Source organism: Diadema setosum, chromosome 6 (genome assembly GCF_964275005.1).
Source record: "Diadema setosum chromosome 6, eeDiaSeto1, whole genome shotgun sequence".
In the NCBI taxonomy this organism is placed as follows: Eukaryota; Metazoa; Echinodermata; class Echinoidea; order Diadematoida; family Diadematidae; genus Diadema; species Diadema setosum.
In genome coordinates, this window is record NC_092690.1 from 19,116,289 (window position 1) to 19,138,750 (window position 22,462).

General features: G+C 39.9%; 1 protein-coding gene across 1 annotated transcript in view; it reads right to left on the reverse strand.

Moving 5' to 3' along the window:
• Nucleotides 1-7,819: 7,819 nt before the first annotated feature.
• The window catches only part of LOC140229605 (uncharacterized), a 54,534-nt gene continuing 39,891 nt past the window's right edge, over nucleotides 7,820-22,462 (reverse strand). Inside the window, exons 22-35 of the mRNA XM_072309849.1 lie at nucleotides 22,128-22,285; nucleotides 20,218-20,387; nucleotides 19,449-19,528; nucleotides 18,539-18,730; nucleotides 17,552-17,685; nucleotides 17,073-17,157; nucleotides 15,869-16,066; nucleotides 14,105-14,242; nucleotides 13,038-13,180; nucleotides 11,633-11,756; nucleotides 10,715-10,860; nucleotides 10,000-10,120; nucleotides 9,293-9,534; nucleotides 7,820-7,982 (exon numbers count right to left, since the gene is read on the reverse strand). Coding sequence (XP_072165950.1) covers nucleotides 7,820-7,982; nucleotides 9,293-9,534; nucleotides 10,000-10,120; nucleotides 10,715-10,860; nucleotides 11,633-11,756; nucleotides 13,038-13,180; nucleotides 14,105-14,242; nucleotides 15,869-16,066; nucleotides 17,073-17,157; nucleotides 17,552-17,685; nucleotides 18,539-18,730; nucleotides 19,449-19,528; nucleotides 20,218-20,387; nucleotides 22,128-22,285 — 2,094 coding nt within the window. The remainder of the gene's footprint in view (nucleotides 7,983-9,292; nucleotides 9,535-9,999; nucleotides 10,121-10,714; nucleotides 10,861-11,632; nucleotides 11,757-13,037; nucleotides 13,181-14,104; nucleotides 14,243-15,868; nucleotides 16,067-17,072; nucleotides 17,158-17,551; nucleotides 17,686-18,538; nucleotides 18,731-19,448; nucleotides 19,529-20,217; nucleotides 20,388-22,127; nucleotides 22,286-22,462) is intronic.

Sequence of the window (22,462 nt, forward strand, 5' to 3'; positions counted from 1 at the left end):
ATGGTAATGAACTAAGATTTCAAAAGCACTGGGTACTCCCTCCACTCCATACTATCACAGCCTGCATGAGTTAGACAGGCTCTTGCTTAAAAACTTGCATTCCTGATCTTACAGAAAGCACACCGTTGGCACACATAATTCAACATCGTGCAATATTTCTACAGTTCGTCAAAAAGCATTCGTGGATTGGTTATATGAGATGACTACATTATTGTAGAACATTTGTGATGTTCTCCTATAACCATTACTCTTTCAGATTTTCTTCACTGGTCATATATCTATGTACATGTACACAAACAGCCAATGATGGAAGCAGCATGCTGTGGAATTAGGATATGTTCGTAGAATATGTTGCAAGACTACTATGTAAATATACCTCTATGTGATTTCTTAACCATCATTGAATGCTGCCACCCAATTTTCTGGCAACATACACATTATATAAATATATACACAGAGCTGCCAACTGTTCTGAAAAATATGCAGTTGTTAGGAAAATCTGAAGAGCATGCAAAAATGTAAAAACATGTCCAAAATAGTATGAATTCAAAAGAAAAAAAAATATGCACCCTTAAGTAATAGGTGCAATGAAATGTACACAGGATGCACAACATGTAACTACCGTACACACAGTGTAGTGTACAACATGAGTGCACATGAAAGCTGCATTTTCTAGGAAAGGAAAAGTTTATGGAAGATATATCCTGGGTTCATGTGATATTTCTATCTAGGGGAGCAAGAGATTTTGAGTTGCACATGCAATCACCTACACATCACTCACCGAGTATCACAATCCTTTATTGTAGCTGGAAGCAACAACATCATAAAGTTGCTCTTTCCACAGACAATGCTACAATATGAGCAGAGACTCTGATGACACAGTTCATCCTGAAACACAATCTGCCGATGGCTATTGCTGATCAACTAACTAGTCTCATGAGATGATTTCAGACAGCAGAACCACAGAGAAATCTGCATGCCAGAGAAGAGAAACCACTACAACAGCACAGACTTTGGGTTGAGAAACAAAAGGTTGGTGTATTGTTTGGTATTTAGATTCTACATTGATTATTGATTTATTGCGTACATATTTTCATAATTTGGTATGAGTTAAATTATTCACATGATTAAAAAAAGAATTAAACAAGGTTATGATGCTGTTTTGGCATCTGTTTCAACTAGGCCTATTCATATTATTAGCTATGAATTAGATCTTTTTTTTTTATTTATAAACAAATTCATCACAGAATATGAATTATTGTCTATCCTACACTTGACTTTGCAGGTTTAGACATTTTTACTCTTGATTTATAACAAAGTGGAAGTGTTCAGAAACTGGATTTATTTGAGTGTAATTTGGAATGAAACTTGTATTTGATCATGTTTCTTCAATGATTCTTTGATAAATTTCAAAATTCTATGTTGGGCTGAATACTATACTTTATCTTTCTTTATCTTTCTTCAGCAGATATTGTGAAGAAGATCAGAGGGACGAGGTTTCCCATATCAACAGATGGAAGACGTGATTGTGCCACAAAGGAACAGCCCCTGTATCTTGTTATCATTACATAATTTGATGAAGACTGTAGAAAGGTAATTACTGCCCTTCTACAGATAAGCACTACAGATGAGAGATGAACATGGCGAGGTAAGGTTGTATCCATTTATATATTACACAGATTATTTTTTTAGAAGCTGTTTTAAACTAAGTTCTCAACCACTTTTCAATGCAGAAGTTTACAATACAGAGAGAGTAAAGAGTGGAAGAAAATTCTACATGAGATTTTAATAATTTATGAGTTGCAATTATTTCAGGTTTTATTTCATGCAGAAGTACATTGAAGATATAGCTTATTATTTATCACACACTATTAAGTTATAAAGCTTAGTATTATGCAATATGATAAGTACCATTGCTGTCTTGTTTAATGTGTGGTTTTTGTCTATGTTTATACTCTCTCCATATCAGAGTTACCGGTATGATTTTTTTTTTTTTGGTTCTCTTAATAAGAGTTTTCATTTTGTATTCTGGATCTAATGTGCTATGTTTCTCTTGTTATATTTTATGAACAGACCTTCAGTATAACAGCCACTGGCTGAGCAAGTTCCTATTATCCCTGTGTTGAAAGAAAATTAAAATGAAATGATATGAGAGCTCTTTTCATCTTCTTGTTGACAAGATTTTGGTGGAGAATACACTTTTGTGGGAGAACGTTTTGTGCTTCTCTGCTGACAACGCAGCAGTCATGATGGGAGAGAAGAATAGAGTTCATGCCTTTGAGATTGAGAAGAATGACAACATCTTTATCATGGGTTGCCTAAGCCATCTGATTCATACTGCTGCAGAGAAAGAAGCTGACCAGCTTCATTATGCTCCAGTAGACGTGTTGATCGATCCCTATCTACTACTTCCATGAAAAATTGAGCAAGAGGCAGGAGGAGTACAGGCAATTCCAAGTGATGTGTGAACTGGAGCAACAAGCCATCCTCAAGCATGTGTGCACTCGATGGCTATTATTAGAGAAAGCACTAGATTGGTTGACTGAGCAGTGGGAACTACGCAGGCTCTATTTTAGTCAGGAAGCATCAAGAACCTTGAAGAAAAATGTCAGCACTGCTCCAAAATCAACCAATGCTGTACAAAAGCCACCTGTACTGCACAACAACCTCCCTTTGTACCAGTACATGCTATACAATGACCACAAGTGTTGCACTAAGAGCTACCAGTATTACACAAAGGACCAGCAGTGCTGCACTAGGAGCCACCGGTGCTAGACAAAGACCACCACCAGTTCTGCACCAAAAACTACTACTGCTACAATGTACAACAGGACCACAGGTGCTGCACCAAGAGCTACACCAGTCCATCAGCATGACCACCACAGGCCATGAGAAGGATCGCTTCACGGTCATGCTTTCCTGCACTGCTGATGGGGGCAAGTAGCCGCCCTACATCATCTTCAAGTGCAAGACCTTCCCCAAGGTACAGTTCCCCTTAGGCATCATTGTGAGGGCTCAAGAGAAAGGCTGGATGGATCAGGCGCTCGTTGAAGACTGGTTGCTGGTCGTCTGGAATCGGCGAGTGGGCGGGCTCTCTCGTAAACGCAGCATGCTGGTCTTGAAAGCTTTTCGGCGTCATCACACAGTTGCAACGAAGGAACTCCTGAAAGACAGCAACACCGACCTCGTAATGATCCCCAGAGGCATGACATGACGTCCGTCCTTCAACCTTTTGACGTCGGCATCAACAAACCCTTCAAAGATGGCCTACGGAGATGATGGTATGTGTTTATTCTCTCCATATTAGAGTTAAATTTTTTTATTCTTTTCATTGTTAAAAGAGTTTCCATTTTGCACCTTGAATCTACTATGCTATGTTTCTCTCGATATATTGTACGAACAGACTTGCAGATAACAGCCACTCGCTCAGCAAGTTCCTATAATCACTGTGTTGAAAGAAAATCAAAATTAAATGATATGACAGCTTTTCCAATCTTCTTGTTGACAAGATTTTGGTGGAGAATAGACTTTTGTAGAAAAACGTTTTGTGCTTCTCTGCTGACAACGCAGCTGTCACGATGAGGGAGAAGAATAGAGTTTGTGTCTTTGTGACTGAGAGAAGAACTACAACATCTCTATCATGGGTTGCCTATGCCATCTGATACATCTTGCTGCAGAGAAAGGAGCTGACCAGCTTCCTTTTGTTCTGGTAGACGTGTTGATCCCTATCTACTACTTCCTGGAAAAATCTAGAAAGAGGCAGGAGGAGTACAGGCAATTCCAGGTGACGTGTGAACTGGAGCAACATGCCATCCTCAAGCATGTGTGCACTCGGCGGCTGTTATTAGAGAAAGCACTAGATTGGTTGATTAAGCAGTGGGAACTGCACAGGCACTACTTTAGTCAGGAAGCATCAAGCAACTTGAAGAACAATGTCAGCACTGCTCAAGAATCCATCAATGTTGTACCAGTACATGCTATACAATGACCACCCGTGTTGCACTAAGAACTACCAGTGCTCCATAAAAGACCAGCAGTGCTGTACTAGGAGCCACCAGTGCTAGACAAAGACCAACAGTTCTGCACCAAGAACTACTACTTAACTGCTACAACAAGACCACGGGTGCTGCACCAAGAGCTACACCATTGCTAAACAAATATACCAAAACACACCAGTGTGTAAAAGGCCACCAGTGCTACACTGTACACTAAAGACCACAGAGTAGCATCAATAGCTCCAGTGCTACACAAAAGATCAGTGATGATACATCAAGAGCTACCAGTGCTACACAAAAGACTACAAGTGCTGCAACAAAAATTACCAGTGCTATACACCAAGAGCCACCAGCACTGCACCAGCAGACACTGGTGCTAAACAAAAGGCCACCAACACTGCACCAAGAGCTGCCAGTGTTTACACAAAAGACCACAAGTACTGCATCACGAGCCACCAGCTCAGCAACAAAAACCAGAAGGACTACAGAAAATGTGACTGGCCTTCACAACAGCCAGCTCTCTATGGGGAGAACAGTGATGAGATCGATGGAGACCAATGCCTCTCCGCAGAGTAAGAGAAGTGAGTTTAAAGGTGAGTGTCAAATTGCTTTCACTGGAATACCCTTCCTCCAGATTTAGTCCTCATTTTAATAATTTAGTACAACTGGTTTTGACAATTCTTCATATTGTAAAAAATTGTGACAGAAGCAAAGCATATTAACATAAGAATCAAATTGATAATCATGCATTCTAAAAAGTTATGTTGCTGTTTAGAGATATGTAGATTTTGATTAATCGAGGAATAGAACTTGCAGAGAAACCTCTGCTCAAGCTATCAATCAGATGAGTTTAGATGCACATTTTTTCTCTATTTAACATTTGATAAAAGATTAGACTGTTGTATATTGTTTGTCCATGATTATTTCTTTTTCTTTGCAAATGCTTGGAAGAAATAATGTTCTTAGTTAATGTGTGTGTAAGAATACCATTAGTAATTGTTTATGAATATTATCATATTGAAGTAAGGTTTAGCTAGGCAGAGGAAGCATCATCCCTGGGTATGGACGCATGCACAGAATTCTAGTATGCACCTGTACTGGGCAGATGGATACCAGTCATGATAGAAAAAATGCTTACTAAATTTAATGTAAGTCAATTAAACCTGCAAATATGATCAATTTCTGTAGTTATAGGTCTGTGTTACATTGGCATTAGGAGTGGAATGCGCAAAATTGGTATTCTGAGGATGTAATTAGAATTAAGTTCCCTACAATTATTTTAGGTACCTCCCATCTAAATGTTATTCCAGCTAATCACGCACATCGTTATATGCCAAGAACATGATTACGTGCACATTATGTCCTAAATGCACGCTCCCCATCCCTGTGTTTACAACCTTTCACCAGCACGTACATTATTCACCCCACCTTGTTGTCATTATTACCTATGGTACACATTTCTTTGTTGTTGTCATATGTCCGAACGAAAATACTGACAATGCCGAAGTCTTCGCAAAAGACCAACAAGGACGACAAGCAAAAGCGAAATGACAACTTCACAACAGAAGAAATTGAAGTGTTCGTCATGGAATTGTTCTCGAGGAAAGCAGTGATGCAAGGAGCCTTGAGTGCCCATCTAACCTAGCTTTAGCACATGAAGCAAATGGCATGGCAAAGTATCACAGATACCATCAACCTTGTGTCAACTTCAAGGCGAACTGTGGAAGAGTTGAAGACCAGGTTAAACAACTTGAAGGCAAAGGCGAAAAAGAACTATGCCCAGAGGAAGAGAGTAGTGAATGAAACCGGCGGAGGTGGAGAACCTCCTGAGCTGCCACTTTTGGAAGAGCGGCTCCTCGAATTCATTGGACAGAGTGCCCTTGATGGCATTGAAGGCGGGGTTGATACATCAAAGCCCGCCGAGAAGACAGTAGAATCATTGGGCTTGCCCAGTACCTCGTTTTTCAAACCAGGGGTGTGCAAAGAATTGGCATCAGAGGAGGATGCAGTCTCAAGTTTGCTTGGCTTGGCAACAGGTCGAGTAGAAGACAGAGGTGAACATTCCTCAAATTGTGATATCAGCATTAAATTGTGCATTATCAAAATTTAAGCACTCTGGCATAGGCCCTATGAAGAAGTGTAAATACATGTTATGATTACAGAGATTTTAGTCTAAATGCAAGCTGATGCATGCACGCAAAATACCATAATATACTTTTTTTAATTCTTTAAATGTATGCAAAGACAATGTACCATGATTTGGTAATTTGGATGAATATATGCCTACGGATTATCATTTCCCTTTTTACTCTTTACTTTTTATGCACAACTTTCCAGCCAAAACGCTTGTTCCTAGGGTACAGTAGTTAATATACCCCCTACTTAATCAAGTTCTTAGAATACCAATTCCATAATTAAGTGGTTGGTTAAACCCAAATTACGCCCTCAGAATACGGCCCCAAGAAGATGGATCCAAACTTCACCATCTACATGCGAGAAACAGAAGGACGTACTGAAAGAAATATTACTGCACTTTGTTAGCCAACAACCATTGACTGCATTTTTGACTTTCTGTAGAATCACATCTACAAAGATGTGAGTAAGTAGAGGAAACACAAGGAGCTAAAGATCGTTGGTCAGGACATTGCCACCCAACTTGCTTCAAGAGAAGTTCAATTTCTCAAAATACTGATTCCTTTTCCTCCGTGAGGACTATATTTTAAAGAAGTTATCAATCACCAATGAGGCGGACCTCCCAACTTTTCTAACTGAAAAAATAAGGATGATTTGGCTAAAAAGTGGGGTGGATGAAACAGTTCCTATACATGCAGGAGCATGTATAGTGTAGTGGAGTTTTCTACACAGAAAAAGAGACTCCTGTTAAAACAGGAGCTAAAATGATGAAAATTCAAATTCTTTCCTCCCAATTCAAAATGTTTTGCTGGAAGGTCTGAATGAGATTCTCAAACATGCAAGCGTTGCAGACCCAGGGAAGAGGCTCCAGCCTGAATTTAAGACAGTGTACCTTTTTCACTGACAAATTTCACTTGTAGGAAGACAAGAGGGATCCGATCCAATGTGAGTTTGCTCACCATCGATTCAATGATCTCTCTGGTGTGGGCATTCATCCAAAGGAAAGAGCTGATGACACATGGGTGAAGATCTTAAAGTTAAAGGATAAATCAACTTCTGAACAGACAAATGTGTACTTTGCCTATTTAGCTCATGATAGCGATCATCTGCATTTCTTGTAGCAATGCTGTAGATGAGAGCATCTTCAGTCTAGTGAGAAAAAACTTGTCACAAGTTTCGGCCTAGCTTTGATGCCAAGATACTCTAGGACTTGCTGACACAGAAAGTGATGTCTTTGCCATCACATTGTTCACGCCCTGAGCTGACATGACTGTACTATAATGATGATGATACACCCATTGTAGATGAGATGACCAATATCTCGATGAACATGTGCTATTTAAGGAATGTAATATTTCAAAAAACAATTTGGAGCAAGAATATCTACCTTGTGATATGCATTCCCTGCTGCATTAAGACATAATCAGGTTTTGACAGAGTTGAAGAGGAGGACATTTGAAAAAATATGAATTTTGATGGTGCTGAGTGAAAAAACAAACAAACTTAATTTTAAAGGTGCTGAGTAATGATTGGTGCTTCCAACAGTTGGCAGCTCTGTATACAGACAAAGAAAAGATAGAGAATGACAAAATTGTTCAAATACATTTCATCACTAATGCACGCATAATCTACACGACACACCCCTGGCATGTTACCTAGCTCACAGGCAGCACGTGAATGTATTTGTGGGACTAAGCACTGAGCTGTTCAACCATCTTGTAAGCTTTCTTGGCTTCCACTGTGGATGAGTGTTCCTCCCCTAGGAAGAGCTCAAAGATACGATGAGCCTCCTGGAGCTGGTACTTGGCTCTCTGCAGGTAGTTGTTGCCAAAGAATCTTGCTCCAAGGTTGTACCTGAAGAGAAAAGGAGAAGGCCATGATAATAAAATACTTCCCAATTCTTTTTTTCCCCTAACAAAGCTAAACCCTTTCTGAAAAAGAAAGAAAGAAAAAAATATAGCAACCCTTCGCCCAATAAACAAACAAACAACATGCAATCAAGTGCAAAGACAGGTTTGTCAAGAGTCATATCTTTATGTAGAACAGACAGCAAATTCAGTGATAAATCTGACTTGAAATTGGGTGGATTCATTTTTTTTTTTTGCTTGTTATTTGAAGTCTACTGCAAACCAAATGATACAAACACACACCTACATTCAATGCTGGTTTTAACAACCGCAAACCAGAACACAAACAGGGAAGGAATTGAAAGGTTATAAAAGTAGGCCATTAAAGGGGATGGCTCGTAACTGATCAGTGAGAATCAGTGGGAATGCTGGGGAATGATTGTTCCAATTCTTGTGGGATTCATTTAAGAGTACATTATATATCTATTGTTTGTGAAAATTGTTTGCTTCAGAATGGTCTCATATTCAAGTAATGTGCAGTTTAATGTTTCCAGGTTAGCGTGCCTGTACAGTGACGGGGCATTAAACTGCGCATTACTTGAATATGTTATATAAATGCTAATCTAAATGCTGGAAAGAAAACACACACTCTGGAAAAGTGTGAACTGAGAAAAGAGGCTCTGAAGTAAAGAGTCTATTTAAGCGCTTAATCTTTTCAAGCCACGCTAGCTGCGCCATAAATGGGGACAAAAAACAAACAAACAAACAGGGTGTTAGCCACCAGAGCAATAATAAAGGGATTATCAGATTAAGCTGAAATTAGGCATGCTTTATCAACACATTTTGCCCATGATTAATGACAACTTTCAACGCAGTAGCATTTCCTTTCAACGGTCATTGAAAGTGAAGAGCGTGTACAGGGTTTTTAAGAAATGAAAAGGGGACTCTATAAGAAACATCTAATCACACTGTTCAACAATAAGGTGTTTGAGAAAAACTGCGAAAAACATACTTAGTTTCCTTTTTGTTTTATGATCCCAAACTTTAACATAATGTAGAAGAAGACTTGCTTTTTAAGAAAATATGAAAAACTCAAGATCGGCTAGGTTGACCCACTTCACCTATTTTCAGTCCTCGTATAAAACCACTGCATTCGACTTTTTGTTCGTTTTGTGATGCACGGTCACATTTATACCATCATAATTATATCCTCTCTCATCTGCCCACTTTGCCCAACACTCAAGTCAAATCACAAAGTCATGAGACAATCCTTTTTCTTCCTTTTTTTTCCCCCCTCTTTAACTCCACAGTAGTCACCTGATGATGGCAACGTCCACATGATCCTTCCCATAAGCCTCCAGCAGGATGCCCAGGGCCAGCTTGAACGTCTTCTCTGCCGAGGCGTCGTGGAGGTCATCCTGGACGAGACCCAGGTTGTTCAAGATGGCCGCCAGTCGCGGGTGGTCCATGCCGGTCTCCTTGCTCGTCTGCTGGAAGTCCCAGCAGTGGAAGAGACTGGCCTCCTCCAGCCGACTCTGGTCGTAGCACAGCTCACCAAGCTGTTCAAGTGGAGATGGGAACGGACACCACACTATCAAACAATTCTGGTGCACTTTATGTATGACATCAAAACTTCATGTATCTGGCTTGTGTTCTTACAGTTTTGTTTTCTTTTGTTTTGATTTGTTTTTAAGGTTATACATGTAACTCAGTTCTCAGAAGGGCTTAAAATTCAAAATTCTTCCACCCTCTGATATTACCTTGCAATACATCAAAAGGGTCTACAAAGAAACTTCTCTGGCTGATGCACTTGCTAAAAAATGAGTTGGTTTAGATTGATTTTGAGATCCCAAATACTCATTGCAGTTCATCCCCGTTTTGATGCACGGAAGACTCCTGATAGTACTCACCGAACACTACACTAATGTGAATGAGGCAAAGCTTCTCTTTATTGGCTTTACTTGTGACCGTAAGAAACACAATCTTCAACAATAGTCATAGAAAGGTGAAATTTGTACACCTACCTGTCCCACCAGAGCTGCCGTGTAGTGGTGGTCATGACCTACGACCTCAATGGACACAGAAAAGGCTTTCTGCAAAATCTTCTTAGCAATTTCAGCTTGACCCTGTTTGCGCTTCACTGCTCTGTATCAGATTTTTTTTTTTTTTTTTTTTGGGGGGGGGGAGAAAAAGTGAGAAACATGTGATAAAAAAAGTGGATACTAGAAATGCTGAGAATCAAGTGTCAGGGAGTCATTGAAAAAAAAAAGATACTGTATAATGGTTCTTGTTTTAGCCTAATGTCACACATGAATCTGTGCAAGAAAAGATATCCTCTGGTGAAAGGCATGCATAGAGGGACAAAAAAAAAAAACAAAAAAAACAACAACACCGTTTAAAGATCTTAACCCGTTGAGGATGGTTTGATTTTGCTACAACACGCATTTCCCATAGCAATTGCCCGAGTATACTCAAGACTTGTCCTCAATGGGTTAAAGGCATGGTATAGTATTGGTTGTGGTGAAAATTCAGCTTTTAACTTCTTGCAAGACACTTAGAAACCACTTTAGACAATTCTAAGAGGAATTAAGTTTATTTGATGAAAATCGGTTAATGGCCAAGATACCCACAACAAAGTAAACATTGTAATGCTGAAGATACTGGGATCTTTCATTGTCTTTGTCTTTTCGTTTCTACAACTACTGTCACCAAGTTTTCACATCCAGAGAATGAACTCACCCCAAACTTATCAGGGTTTTCACTAGCTGCAGTTTCTGCTCTGGCGTCTTGATCTTCGTCAGCCTTGTGAGGGCGTCCTCCAGGTGTTTGTCAGCGGCTTCCAGGTTTCCCTGCTTGATGCACACGTTTCCCAGCTCAATGAGGACCTGTGGGTGTGAGACATGGAAAGACTCAGTCTTATCTCCAGTCTGTGCTTAGGAGTCGAGGGTGTTGTCATAAAACCACCTCCAGAATTCAGACCCCTCTTGATAATCCAATCTCCTCCACGCCCTACTCTCACTCACAATTACGATTATCCACACAGTCTTCATCAATGCACACTTAAATCAATGTAAGGTTTCTTGCCATGTCTGGTGCAAGTACATATGTGACCCGCTACAACAAAAGGATCCTAAAGTCGCTGACGGGCAAGCCAACCATGGCCCAGAAAAATGCTATTTTCAGGCCTTTCCTGTGATCATTTAGCTTTGAAATTTCGGCAGATGATAGAAGATACATTAGACTACAAAATTATGTTAAAACAGAAATCCAAACGTTTTGACAGATTTTGGTGATCTGACTTCAAACTTGATTTTCTTGGCTCACCCGTTAGCGACTTTAGGATCCTTTTGTTGTAGCGGGTCACATATGATGTGTTTCAGCGCTTTGTAATTGCAAATGTACCTCATATATACTCAGTGTAATGTCGGGTTAGCTTCTTTTAATAAGATGCTAAAGAGTACCTATGGTTAAGCTTTAAGTCCTAAATTACCATGGCAAACAAGAATTATTAACATGCGCATGATTTATCAGGCATTTCTAAAAAACATTTAACTCTTTGTGTGCTTTGAGCACTGATTGGCACAGAAACCCCATAAGCATTGCATACAATGTCCATAGTCTCTCGTACTGAAAGAGTTAAGGACATATGATACTTACATCAATGACGACAGGGTGGTTACACCGGTGCTTGGTGTTGTAGTGGAAGTGATGTTGGACCACGGTGGAGTGCTCCACGAGGTACTGGAGCTCCATCTCTTTCAGCAGACGCTCGTTTAACACTCTGATGGAAGATAAAATACACCACAGTGAAGTAATTCACAAAATGTAATACAGGCGACTCCTGTTACAAGAAAGTGCCTCTGGAAGCTCAGGTAGATTTCTTCAGGTATGCTGATATTTCATTTTAACTATTAAAGGAAGTTTTGCAATAGATGTTAGGATAATAATTGTGTGACCTGAATGTTTATTTCCTTGTAAAGAAATTTTGTCATGATAACAGTATTCTGTATTAGATGTTGGTAATCATAACTGTGTGAGCTGCATGTCTATTTACTTGTAAAGAAAGTTTGTCATAACAGTGTTCTGTAATAGATGTTGGTAATTATAACTGTGTGAGCTACATGTCTACTTCCTTGCATTAAAAGGAATTTTTTTATATCAGTGGCACTGTGTACATTGTCACCAGACTGCCCTGTAGGCATTACAAATCAATCAGCATCAGAGGAATTTGTTCTTCTCCATCCATGTACTACTCAGAATACTGTAAGATAGACAAAGTTCGTATTCAAAATAGCTCCAACAGAGAGAAAGAAACAATACAGTGATTACATGCCTTAAGGTACAATTATGTAGCTTTACCAGACACAACACACTTCATCCGAGGAGGTTTTTTTTTGTGGTGGTTTTTCCCTTTTTTTCTTTTTTTTCTCTCTTCTGACATGGACAGTATGAAAATATCTCCTGACAAGCATAAAATGTTGCCATGAAAATACACAACAATATGAATGATATTTACATATCAAGGGGACCCACGTCCAAAGAGCACCACATCAAATTTAAATTGCAACAACTGTTAGTTGTCATGGCAACTAAATTTTGGTGGTTGCTCCCAACCTGCTTAAAGTGCACTCATCAGTAAAATTGCCAATGAATGATTTCAGAGTGTTTTCTAAATCACATCCATGATATTCTGTAAGAAGTTGCAGTGCTTTTCCTGTAACTCTGAGAATTCATATCCTGGGGGGTGTTTCATCAACGCTTGTCGGCGCCGACAACTGTTGGCGCTGACCAATTTCAGCAAAATCCTTGCTTTTGATTGGCTGAGATGCTCTGGTCACTGACTGTTACTATGGTGATTTAAGTTGTCAGCGCCGACAAACGTTGATGAAACATCCCCCTGGACTGCACTCCTACTTCTTCTAAAACCTCTGAGGACGGACTGATTTTGCTACAACATGCATTTCCTATAGACACCTGCCCGAGTATACTCGGGACTTGTCTTTCAACAGGTTAAAGTAGTGCTAGGCCACTGACCCTGAGACAGGAGAAGAGTCCCCCTTACCTAGCCCCCCTCAACAGACCCAGCGTGGTGAAGAAGACTGCCATAAGCTGGATAAGGCGAACCTTGCTCCGACTTTTCTCCCACTCCTCAGACCGGCTCAGAACGTCAAGATAGGCCTGCTCCACGGGTTCAAACCCACCCAGCTATTTAAAGATAAAACCCAGGACAGAATGCAAAGGAAAATTTTAAGAAGGGAATCTTTATTCTGTCTGTAAAGTGATGTTGTAAATGCAGACTGTTTTGTGGTGTAGATATTATCTAGCCTTCCATGCTATCAGGGACGTAATAATGCACAGTAAGAGAGGTGGAGATTTTTGCAGGAACTTGTCTTGTCAACGAAACCCTTAACCCCCCACAAATTTCCTGCATTGGCCTGACGCAAAAGCTCAAAATTTATACAGACTAATTTCTACAAGGTTCCTATATTTATTTCAAGTATACATTCCCATCAAAAGTTGCTCCTGACTCCACAACAGCTAGGCAATTTACAACGTACTTCAAAGGGATAAAGGCAAATACAAATTTCACAAATTTTCAAATGAAACCCACACGATGAAATACACTGTACATGTGAGATCATTTAGGATCTTTTTTCCACGAAATGCATTGATACTGAAAAAAGTATCGGAGGTTCTGAATCTCTTGCAAATGTGATCAATGCAATACTGTAAGTAGTACCGTGTAAAAAGCATTGATTCATAACTTATTCCTTCACAACTTCTGCTGCACATTCATGCTAAAAATGTGTAAATGAATGATATACAAATGTTGAATCCTTCTGCCTTCATCTATCCTAAAAACAGTATGAAACTCTTTCTGATGATAACTTCATGATGATATTCTCCCCTTCTGCCAAAGTGTCATGGAAGTGAGTAGAGAAACTATTGAATCAGATGTGTTTGATAGACTGATTTATGATTGGCTGATTGATTGATTCATTAATTGATTCATTAATTTACATTAACTGCATTTACCTTGAAACACATACACACTAAACATAAGAAAGGCATTTCTCTCATTTACTTTCCAGTAGTAAGATAGGAAAAGGAGGCTGGAGAAGCACGTACCAGTCGCCAGGATTTGATGAGCTGAAATTTCCCTTCCTCGGTGCTCATCAGACGCTGGAAGACCTCAATGTTGAGGATGGTACCCCGGAGACGGGTCAGTTCTCCAGCTTGGGCCAGGAGGAAGGGTACCTCATCCGCCTGTAGGGGGGTGGGGAGCAGGAAATTGATGCATCACAGACAGATTGAAATACATGAAGACACTTTAATAACCCATTGAGGATGGGCTGATTTTGTGACAACTGTACGCATTTCCCATAGACACTTGCCCGAGTACACTCAGGACTCGTCCTCAACGGGTTCAATAGATGATATCAACCTTAATAATGCTTTACTGAACAGTAAGTTCTATTCTTTTGTCTCTTAACCCATTGAGGACGAGTCCCGAGTATACTCGGGCAGGTGTCTATGGGAAATGCATGTTGTAGCCAAATCAGCCCGTCCTCAACGGGTTAATAGTGGCTTGTATGAAGAGACTACAAACATCAAATACACACACAACATTACAGTAACTTAGTAATAACATTGATGTACATTAACCCATCCGAACTTGAGTGGATTACAGCTTAGCAAGTCTACTTTATAGGAATATACTATAGTATTAAATGTGCATCAGTCCCAGGGGAAGGCCATGGTAAAATAGTGGGGATTAGGGGGACTGTGGGTAATTTCTATACTGTTGGCAATTAGTTTTGGAAATCTAGAAGTCTGTGCCAAATGGCAGCCCCAAAGCACTCATGTGTGCATGCCAATTGGAGAACACAGTAGCTGCGTTCAAACGGAGGCAATTTTGGTCGGAGTAACTTCGGAGGAAGGGTCGGAGGAAGCTTGGTCGGAGGAAGGTCGGAGGAAAGGTTGGAGTAGTGCCCGTCTGAACAAGGTCGTGGTCACTTCCTCCGGTCGGGGGAACTTACCACGACCTCTTCCTCCGACCAAGATACTCCCGAGTTTTTTCAGGAGTATCTCGCTACCACGACTAGCCGGTCGGAGTAAATTGCCCACGCAGACAAGCCCTCGGAGTAATCTATGACCTTACAAACCTTATACGACCAAGGCAAAACTTCCGGAGTCAGATAGGAGTACATGTGCACGTGCATGTACAATTCTAACCTAGTCGATCACGATGGAGAAGCTAGCGCTCAGAAATTCTCATCAACAAGAATGGGGAAGATAAATGCTGCTGGTAAAAAAACAATGGTATGGTCAACGTGCGCGGCGTTACCACTCCCGGAAGTTACACCGACCCTCCACGGTGATCCCCATGAAGGCCATGGTAAATTGGTCGGAGTTTCTTCCCTATTCTAATTGCTGCACCATAAAATTTCACTCCGACTAGAAATACGTCTGAACATGGCTAGTAAGGTTTACAGCAAACACACTACCAACAAAAAAAGCTCACCACTTTGTACCTTTACATATAACTGGAAAGCATTGTACATCTGTTATCAGAACAGTGACATACAACCATATGGAAATTTGCCTGTCAGCCAATCAATGACACACACATACGCACACACACACACACATACGCACACACACATACACACACACAAAAACAAAAACAACTCTTGAGCTCCAACACACTGGAACTTGGTATAATGAGGTCAGAGAAAGTGATGAAATACCTGATATTTTGAGTTTCTTTTGTCAGGTCCCATTTCTCTTATATTCTTTGATTTTACACCTGATTGAAGGAGATACCCAATATAGCATGGAAATCTCAGTGGTCAAAAGCAGCTATTACAACCGAGGTGCCTTAGTACTCACATATCTGTCGTCTATGTCCTGGGCGTTGAAAAAGTTGGCCAGGCGCAGGTAGCACTGGCGCTTGTCCTCAGGGGTAGGCAGGTATCGGCTCTCCACCGCCTGACGCAGGTGGTCGTGGAAGAAGTTGACAAGACCGTTACGATTGATCAGGTTCTCTTCCAGCGACAGATAGAATGGCGACCAGACAAATCCTGGAACCTAAAGGGTCAGGAGAGAGGGAATTGAATTTCACTATGGGACACCACAAGGACATACACGTAACATGTTTTTGTTTTTATCGCTTTGTTTGTATGCAAAAATAATTGGTAGTGTATAGGACATTACTGACAGTTAAAAATTGTTCAAACTAGAATCATTGTTAAACGGAGGTGTTCTCAGATTGGCCAATGAATTTCTATAAACATATGAAGAATTTAAATGCAAAAACTGATATACACATTTTTATAAAATTGAGATATTTCAGATTGAATCTCCAGAAAAAGAAAAAAATAATTACAATGTATGTGATAATCATGATATCTTCAAAATTATTTATGTAACACATCAGGTAACATTGAACAGATTTATTATTTCTCTTTTTGATGATGACCCTAATTAAAACAAAAATAATTGGAAATAACATTTATCTGTTTTTGTATTCACACTCATTCAAACACTTTCTTCATTCTCATGTAAAGTAGAGTGACAGCATTTTCACAACCTCACAACAAACAATGATCAGCAGTGTTGGTCATACGTGTAGCACTGGGAGATAATTAGGCATTACTACATGTACGTTTAAAGCTGTCAATAGAACAAAGGATTTGGGGGCTTTTTGCATTCCATTCTTCCATTAGACAAACGTGCAATTTGTGTTACACATAGAATGAATTCAGTCTCAATAACTGAAGTTCGCCAGACAGCACATCAGTAGAATTTGATGCATGACACAGGCTGTACATTGTGAAGGTATATGTGCTAACTTTCCTCTGTTTGTTAATGAAAGTTTGATATGTTTTTAGAAAATATTAACAGGCACGAGCAAAGCATGCCCCATGGGTACCTCTCAATGCCCATCTCAACACAGGAGATTGAATGCTTCCTGGGCAATGCTGCACCATGCCACTGCAGCAGTGTGGTGCACTATATCACGGTATGCATTACCACAGTTTGCTCTACTTGAAACCGAGACACAGATAGAGACATGAACTTAAAACTGACTTACATCCAGCAGAGTGAGCAGCTCGTTCTCACTCATCCCTCGGTGAGAGCACCAGATGGCCGTGGTGGTATCTCGCACCAAATTTGGACTATAGTTGCCATAGCAACCAACATGCAGAACCCAAGAACAAAGAGAACAAGTGCAATAAACCAAATCAAATTATGACAAAAGCTTTTCAAATAACAAAAAGATTTGGAAATGAAAAAAAAAAAAACAACAGCAACAAAACAAACTCGAACTCTAAACAATGATTATGAAATAAAACTTCAACAAAATAAAAACAAATTGGCAACAGGAAATAAGTAATGGCATTCAAAGAATGCAAAAGAGGATAAAAATTAACATATACCATGCTTGAACAAAAAAAAAAAAATCATAACGTATGAACAGCTTTTTGAATACAACGAAGGACCAAAACTAAAGAAGTGCCTTCTTTGGCAAGGAAAAATATCATCAGTGTGTTGGGAAACTATCTGGCTTACCGAGAGAGGCTGCCCTTCTCAAAGTCATCCTCCATGCGCTCCAGAATCTTTCCGAAGAGCTTCCCAGGATTGTCAGCTGCCAGGTAGGACTTGATGGCTGTCGTCAGCTGATTGAAGCTGCCATAGATACGCACCTTGCCAAAATCGAAAGAAAGGGAGAGAATATTTGAAAATTTTTGGTGGACATTTTGTGTTTCTCAGTGACATCACTCAATTTTTTCATCCTTCATACCCTACTACTTTTTTTGTGTGCCTTCTCCTTTTCTGAAGTATTTTGTACTTGATGCACACCCTCTTTCTCAACTTTACACATTCAGAGTTTTGCTTTCTTAGGCTACATCACGAGGGGTCTTCACCATTTCTTACAAACATCTTTGTCTCTTTCTCTTTGTCTATGTTTTCCTTTCTATCTATCCTCCTCCCTTACACAATCCTTTCATTTTATACACTTGTCTAACCCTTTCATTTACACACTTGTCTAACCCTTTCACTAATACACTCCTTCTACCTTGTCCTCTTTACATAAATGTCCTTTTGTCTATCTATCCATATACCAAATAATATCCATCTTTTGTTATGAATGGGCATATTACCTATACGTTTACTCCTGTATTCATGAATTGGTTCCAAAGAAACCTACGTAGATAAAGAAGTTTCAAGAAAGGAATTCTGACACATCTAAGTTATCTTTCTTATTGATTCCTTCTAATCGTTTGGTGGTGCTGGTAGCTTGATTATTGTTCAGTGTCAGAAAAATGTTTTGTGTGCTGCTGATTACCGTCATCTCTCTCTCAAGGTTTGTCATATACTGCTACATCTCAATATTTGGATAGATAATAGATAGTTACAGCTAGTGATAGCGTCTGTTTAAGTCTTTAGATCTGGGCTCAAAGTCACATAGATGTCTTTCTCCACCACTCTCTTTCTCTCTCTCTCTCTCTCTCTGGATCTCTCCCCTTTTCCCTCACATGAGGCGCATGTCTTTACCTCATCCAGTAGAGCCTTGAGGTAGAGTGGGTTGGAGCTCTGAGGGGCGCTGATAATGAGGTCGGACTGTTCGGCGTTCAGCGACTTGCCGTAGAGGTCCATGTAGCCCGTGATGATCTCATGCTTCTCCTCATCCTTCAATGGTTCAACCTTGTATGTCGGCCAGCAGAACTCCAGCACCTTGTCTTGGGCCTGGGTATCAGAGTACATAACATTATTTTAGGTTTTAGGTTTTTTTTTTTTTTTCATAATTATAGTATAATCAGGAATGCTAGTTAGAATAAAAGAGCACGCCTGAAATACATGTACATGAAGCTACTTTGTACACAAAAAGGCCTGAATTCAAGTTTATGCCTGAAAAAATGGGTATCCCTGGGTAATCATTAAAGAAAAAAAGCAGAAATGTGTGTTCCCACGCAAGTGACATGTCTCTTCCAGACCAACCTGAATTCTTTAGTGTGTAACATTCCATCAGAGATACTACAGTTGTAAATATCTTTGGGCATCATTCTTCTACAGGCTAAAAGCAAGAATAGTGACAGCTACAAAAAAGTTTCAAAAGTTTTACGGCACCCATTCATGACACTCAAATTATTGTCACTGTATAATGTTATATCAAATGCTGTTGTAGGCACACATTCTACATTGTAATTCAAATAATACTGTTATTCATATTTCTTTTTCCTTTGTCTTCTTTCGTCAATCACGGAAAACTCTGATTCTTGCTTTCTACACCTGGCTTGCTTTGTTTTTCACAGCTTTCCAACCCCCCCCCCCCATAAAAAAAAAAAAAAAAAATATGCCCCTCAGAACTTGCAAAACTGGTAGACAATAAATGTTACTGAGAGAAAAGAATGAGATTTGTTTGTTTGTTTGTGTTTGTGGAGGTGGGGTTGGGGAGATGATTTACCTTGCCAGGGAGTGTTGATAGAAGCATGTACACGTTTGGTGGCAGCTCAGCTACCATCCACTTCAATTCCATCTCATCACCTGGGTCAAAGAAAGTAGTTCAGATTTGCTTGCTTTACCATAATCTTTTGATATTTCATGCACTGCAAAACTATCTCAAGAGAAAAACAAATAGAATATGTATGCAAAAATGCACACATCTTTAAAATCATTATGCAGTCTTAGGCTTACACACCAGCTTAAGTCTCTCACTATATCTGCCTCCTCATCTATTTATCAATATAATCTATTTATGGGTGTAGTCAAACATAGTCATATCATGTATACATGCATTGCATATATACATGTACCCATATATTGTAGAGAGAGAGAGAGACAGAGAGAGCAGAAGAGAGAGAGATATGTGTAGAAGTATATACAGTATATTTCCTTGATATCCAATGCAAGTTAAGATACAACTGAACTGAAATTGTTCATGTATAATTCACAATTACACTTTACTGTGTATTCCTACACGTATATCACCAATCGCATTTGAATCACAACATGAAATTTTGCTTGAATTCAAAAATATTGTAGTACACCATGGAAAAGCGTGTGACATTGTAGTATGACACACACACACACACACAAACAATACATTTTCCTTCTGATTACAAGCCTTGCAAACTGACAACCAAATTTCTGCTCCACTATAGATGCTAAAATCTATTATGAGTAAAAGAAGTCAAATGTAGGAACATGGTCAAAACAAATGGGAATCCACTGACCACTGCCTCCTGCACCACTGTCCAGTTGATTGAGAGCATCCAGGACAATCATGACCTTTGACCTGTTACCAGCAATCTTGAGCCAGGAGGGGAGGTCGATGACCAGGTTCCTGTCTGAGGTGGGCACCTCGAGGTCCAGTTGGTAGAACTCTTTCATCTCTTCATACAGCCTGCTCAGAGAGATAGATGGACAAAAACACAAACAGACAGACAAAATGACAGAAAGACAGACACACATACATACAGATCGGGTGAAAGACAGACAGGCATGCAGACAAATGGACAAAATGACAGAAAGAGAGACAGACAAATAAATGGACAAAATGACAGAGAGACAAACAACAGGCAAACAGACAGGTGGACAGAATGACAGAAAGACAGACAGACAAACAGTTGGATATAAAGTCAGAGGGAAGGAGAGAGTATTTAAGGTAATAACGATGACACTGATAACACTCAAGGCAAAGTGAAAACTGATTACGCATGGTGGCAACAAAATACTCATCATGAATTATGTCAGAGATTGTGATACACTGATGAAAACCACAAAGCAAAGTGGTTAGATGTTCAAAAACCTTTGAATGAACATCATTACAATCTGTAAAAGGAATTTTCCACACATTTAATAGTAATGTATACTCAGAGAGTGCAGCGTGAGCTTGAGGGAAATCAGACAATCTGTTCATAGCATCATGCCATGTCAAAGTGTTGGTTACTTTATGTATGGTCCTCTTTAGATGGGGAAATTTATCCAGGATATCAGCCCATTGAAGGCAGACTGATTTTTCTCTTGTAGCAAAAAAGGCTGAAGAAAACTGCTTATCCAATAGTGGCGAGCCAATGGAGTGAAATGGAATCAAAAGGGGCCTGAGCTTTCGATCTTAGCAGAATCTTCGTCAGAGGCAAAATGACAAACAGGCAGGGAAAGCAATCACATATAAGGACTTCACACAACAAGAACAGTCAGGGACGGGTTAGGGACACAGAACAAAGAAAACAAAAGGGGAGGGTGGGAGCATTTTGTTGCCTCCTCTTGGTACACCTTTTTAGGGCTCGCTGCTTGCTCAGCCACCCTCCCCCATGCTGTTGCTATTTCATCCTTTTCCTTTCTTTATCCCTCTGTTGTTCCTAATTTTGTTGATGTTGCCTCCCTATTCATCCTTATCCTGCAAAGGTTGCTTGCCCCCATGGTCCTTGGGATCATCACTGACCCTCCTCTGCCTTTTGTCTGTCCACCCTCCCGTTTTAATCCCCCTCCCTTTACCTGTTGGGCTCCTTGCCCATGACCTCCCACCTCCCCTCTTGTTTTCTTTGTTCTGTGTCCCTAACCCGTCCCTGACTGTTCTTGATGTGTGAAGTCCTTATATGTGATTGCTTTCCCTGCCTGATTTTTCTCTTAACACATATTTCCCACTTACCCCAACCTGATAATATCTGGGACTACATGTAGTCTTCAATGAGTCAAAAAAGCTTTCGACCTGGCCCCTTCTCAAGTCACAGGGAACAAACTTCACTTGAACATACGATTGCATCTCAGCAGTAAGTTAAGGCAGGGGTGCCAACCCTTGTAAACAACCCTGCAGTATTTTTGGGGCTAAGAAGGGTTTTGTTCGTTTGTTGTTGTTGTTGTTTTATCCAAAAATAGCATTTTAACTTTCCTACAAAAGAAACATTTACAGTAGTATTGCAATTTGGGAAATTGTCATATCCCATGAACCTGCTATATAATTGGCACCCACCCCCGAAAACACAAAAACACAACCCCCTCCCCCCCCCCAAAAAAAAAAAAATAAATAAATAAATAAAATGAAATAAATAGATAAAAATAAGATGTTTAAACAATTAACAGTTGCACAAAAAAAACAAAAAAAAAAACATGACAAACTGAGTCTTCACTGGTGAAAACAAACCTTCTGAGGAGATTGAGGTAGGAGGCGCTCTCTGCTGAGCTCCCAATGAAGTGTAGAAAGAGGAAGGCCTTTGGGTTGCTCTCCTGGAATCGACCCGACCAATTAGCAATGAGGGCAGACTTCCCAGATCCAGACTCGCCAACAATAGTTAGTGGTTTCTATTGAGACCACAACAATAAAAAAAAAAAATAACAAAAAACATATGTTATGATTTAAGAACAATGTTTACAGTCTGTGTAGGAATGGATATTAGCAAGGAATTTCATGTCGCAAGTCACTTCGCCAGAGAATTCTGAAAAAAATTTCCAGGAACCAAACTCCCGAACACTTGCTAT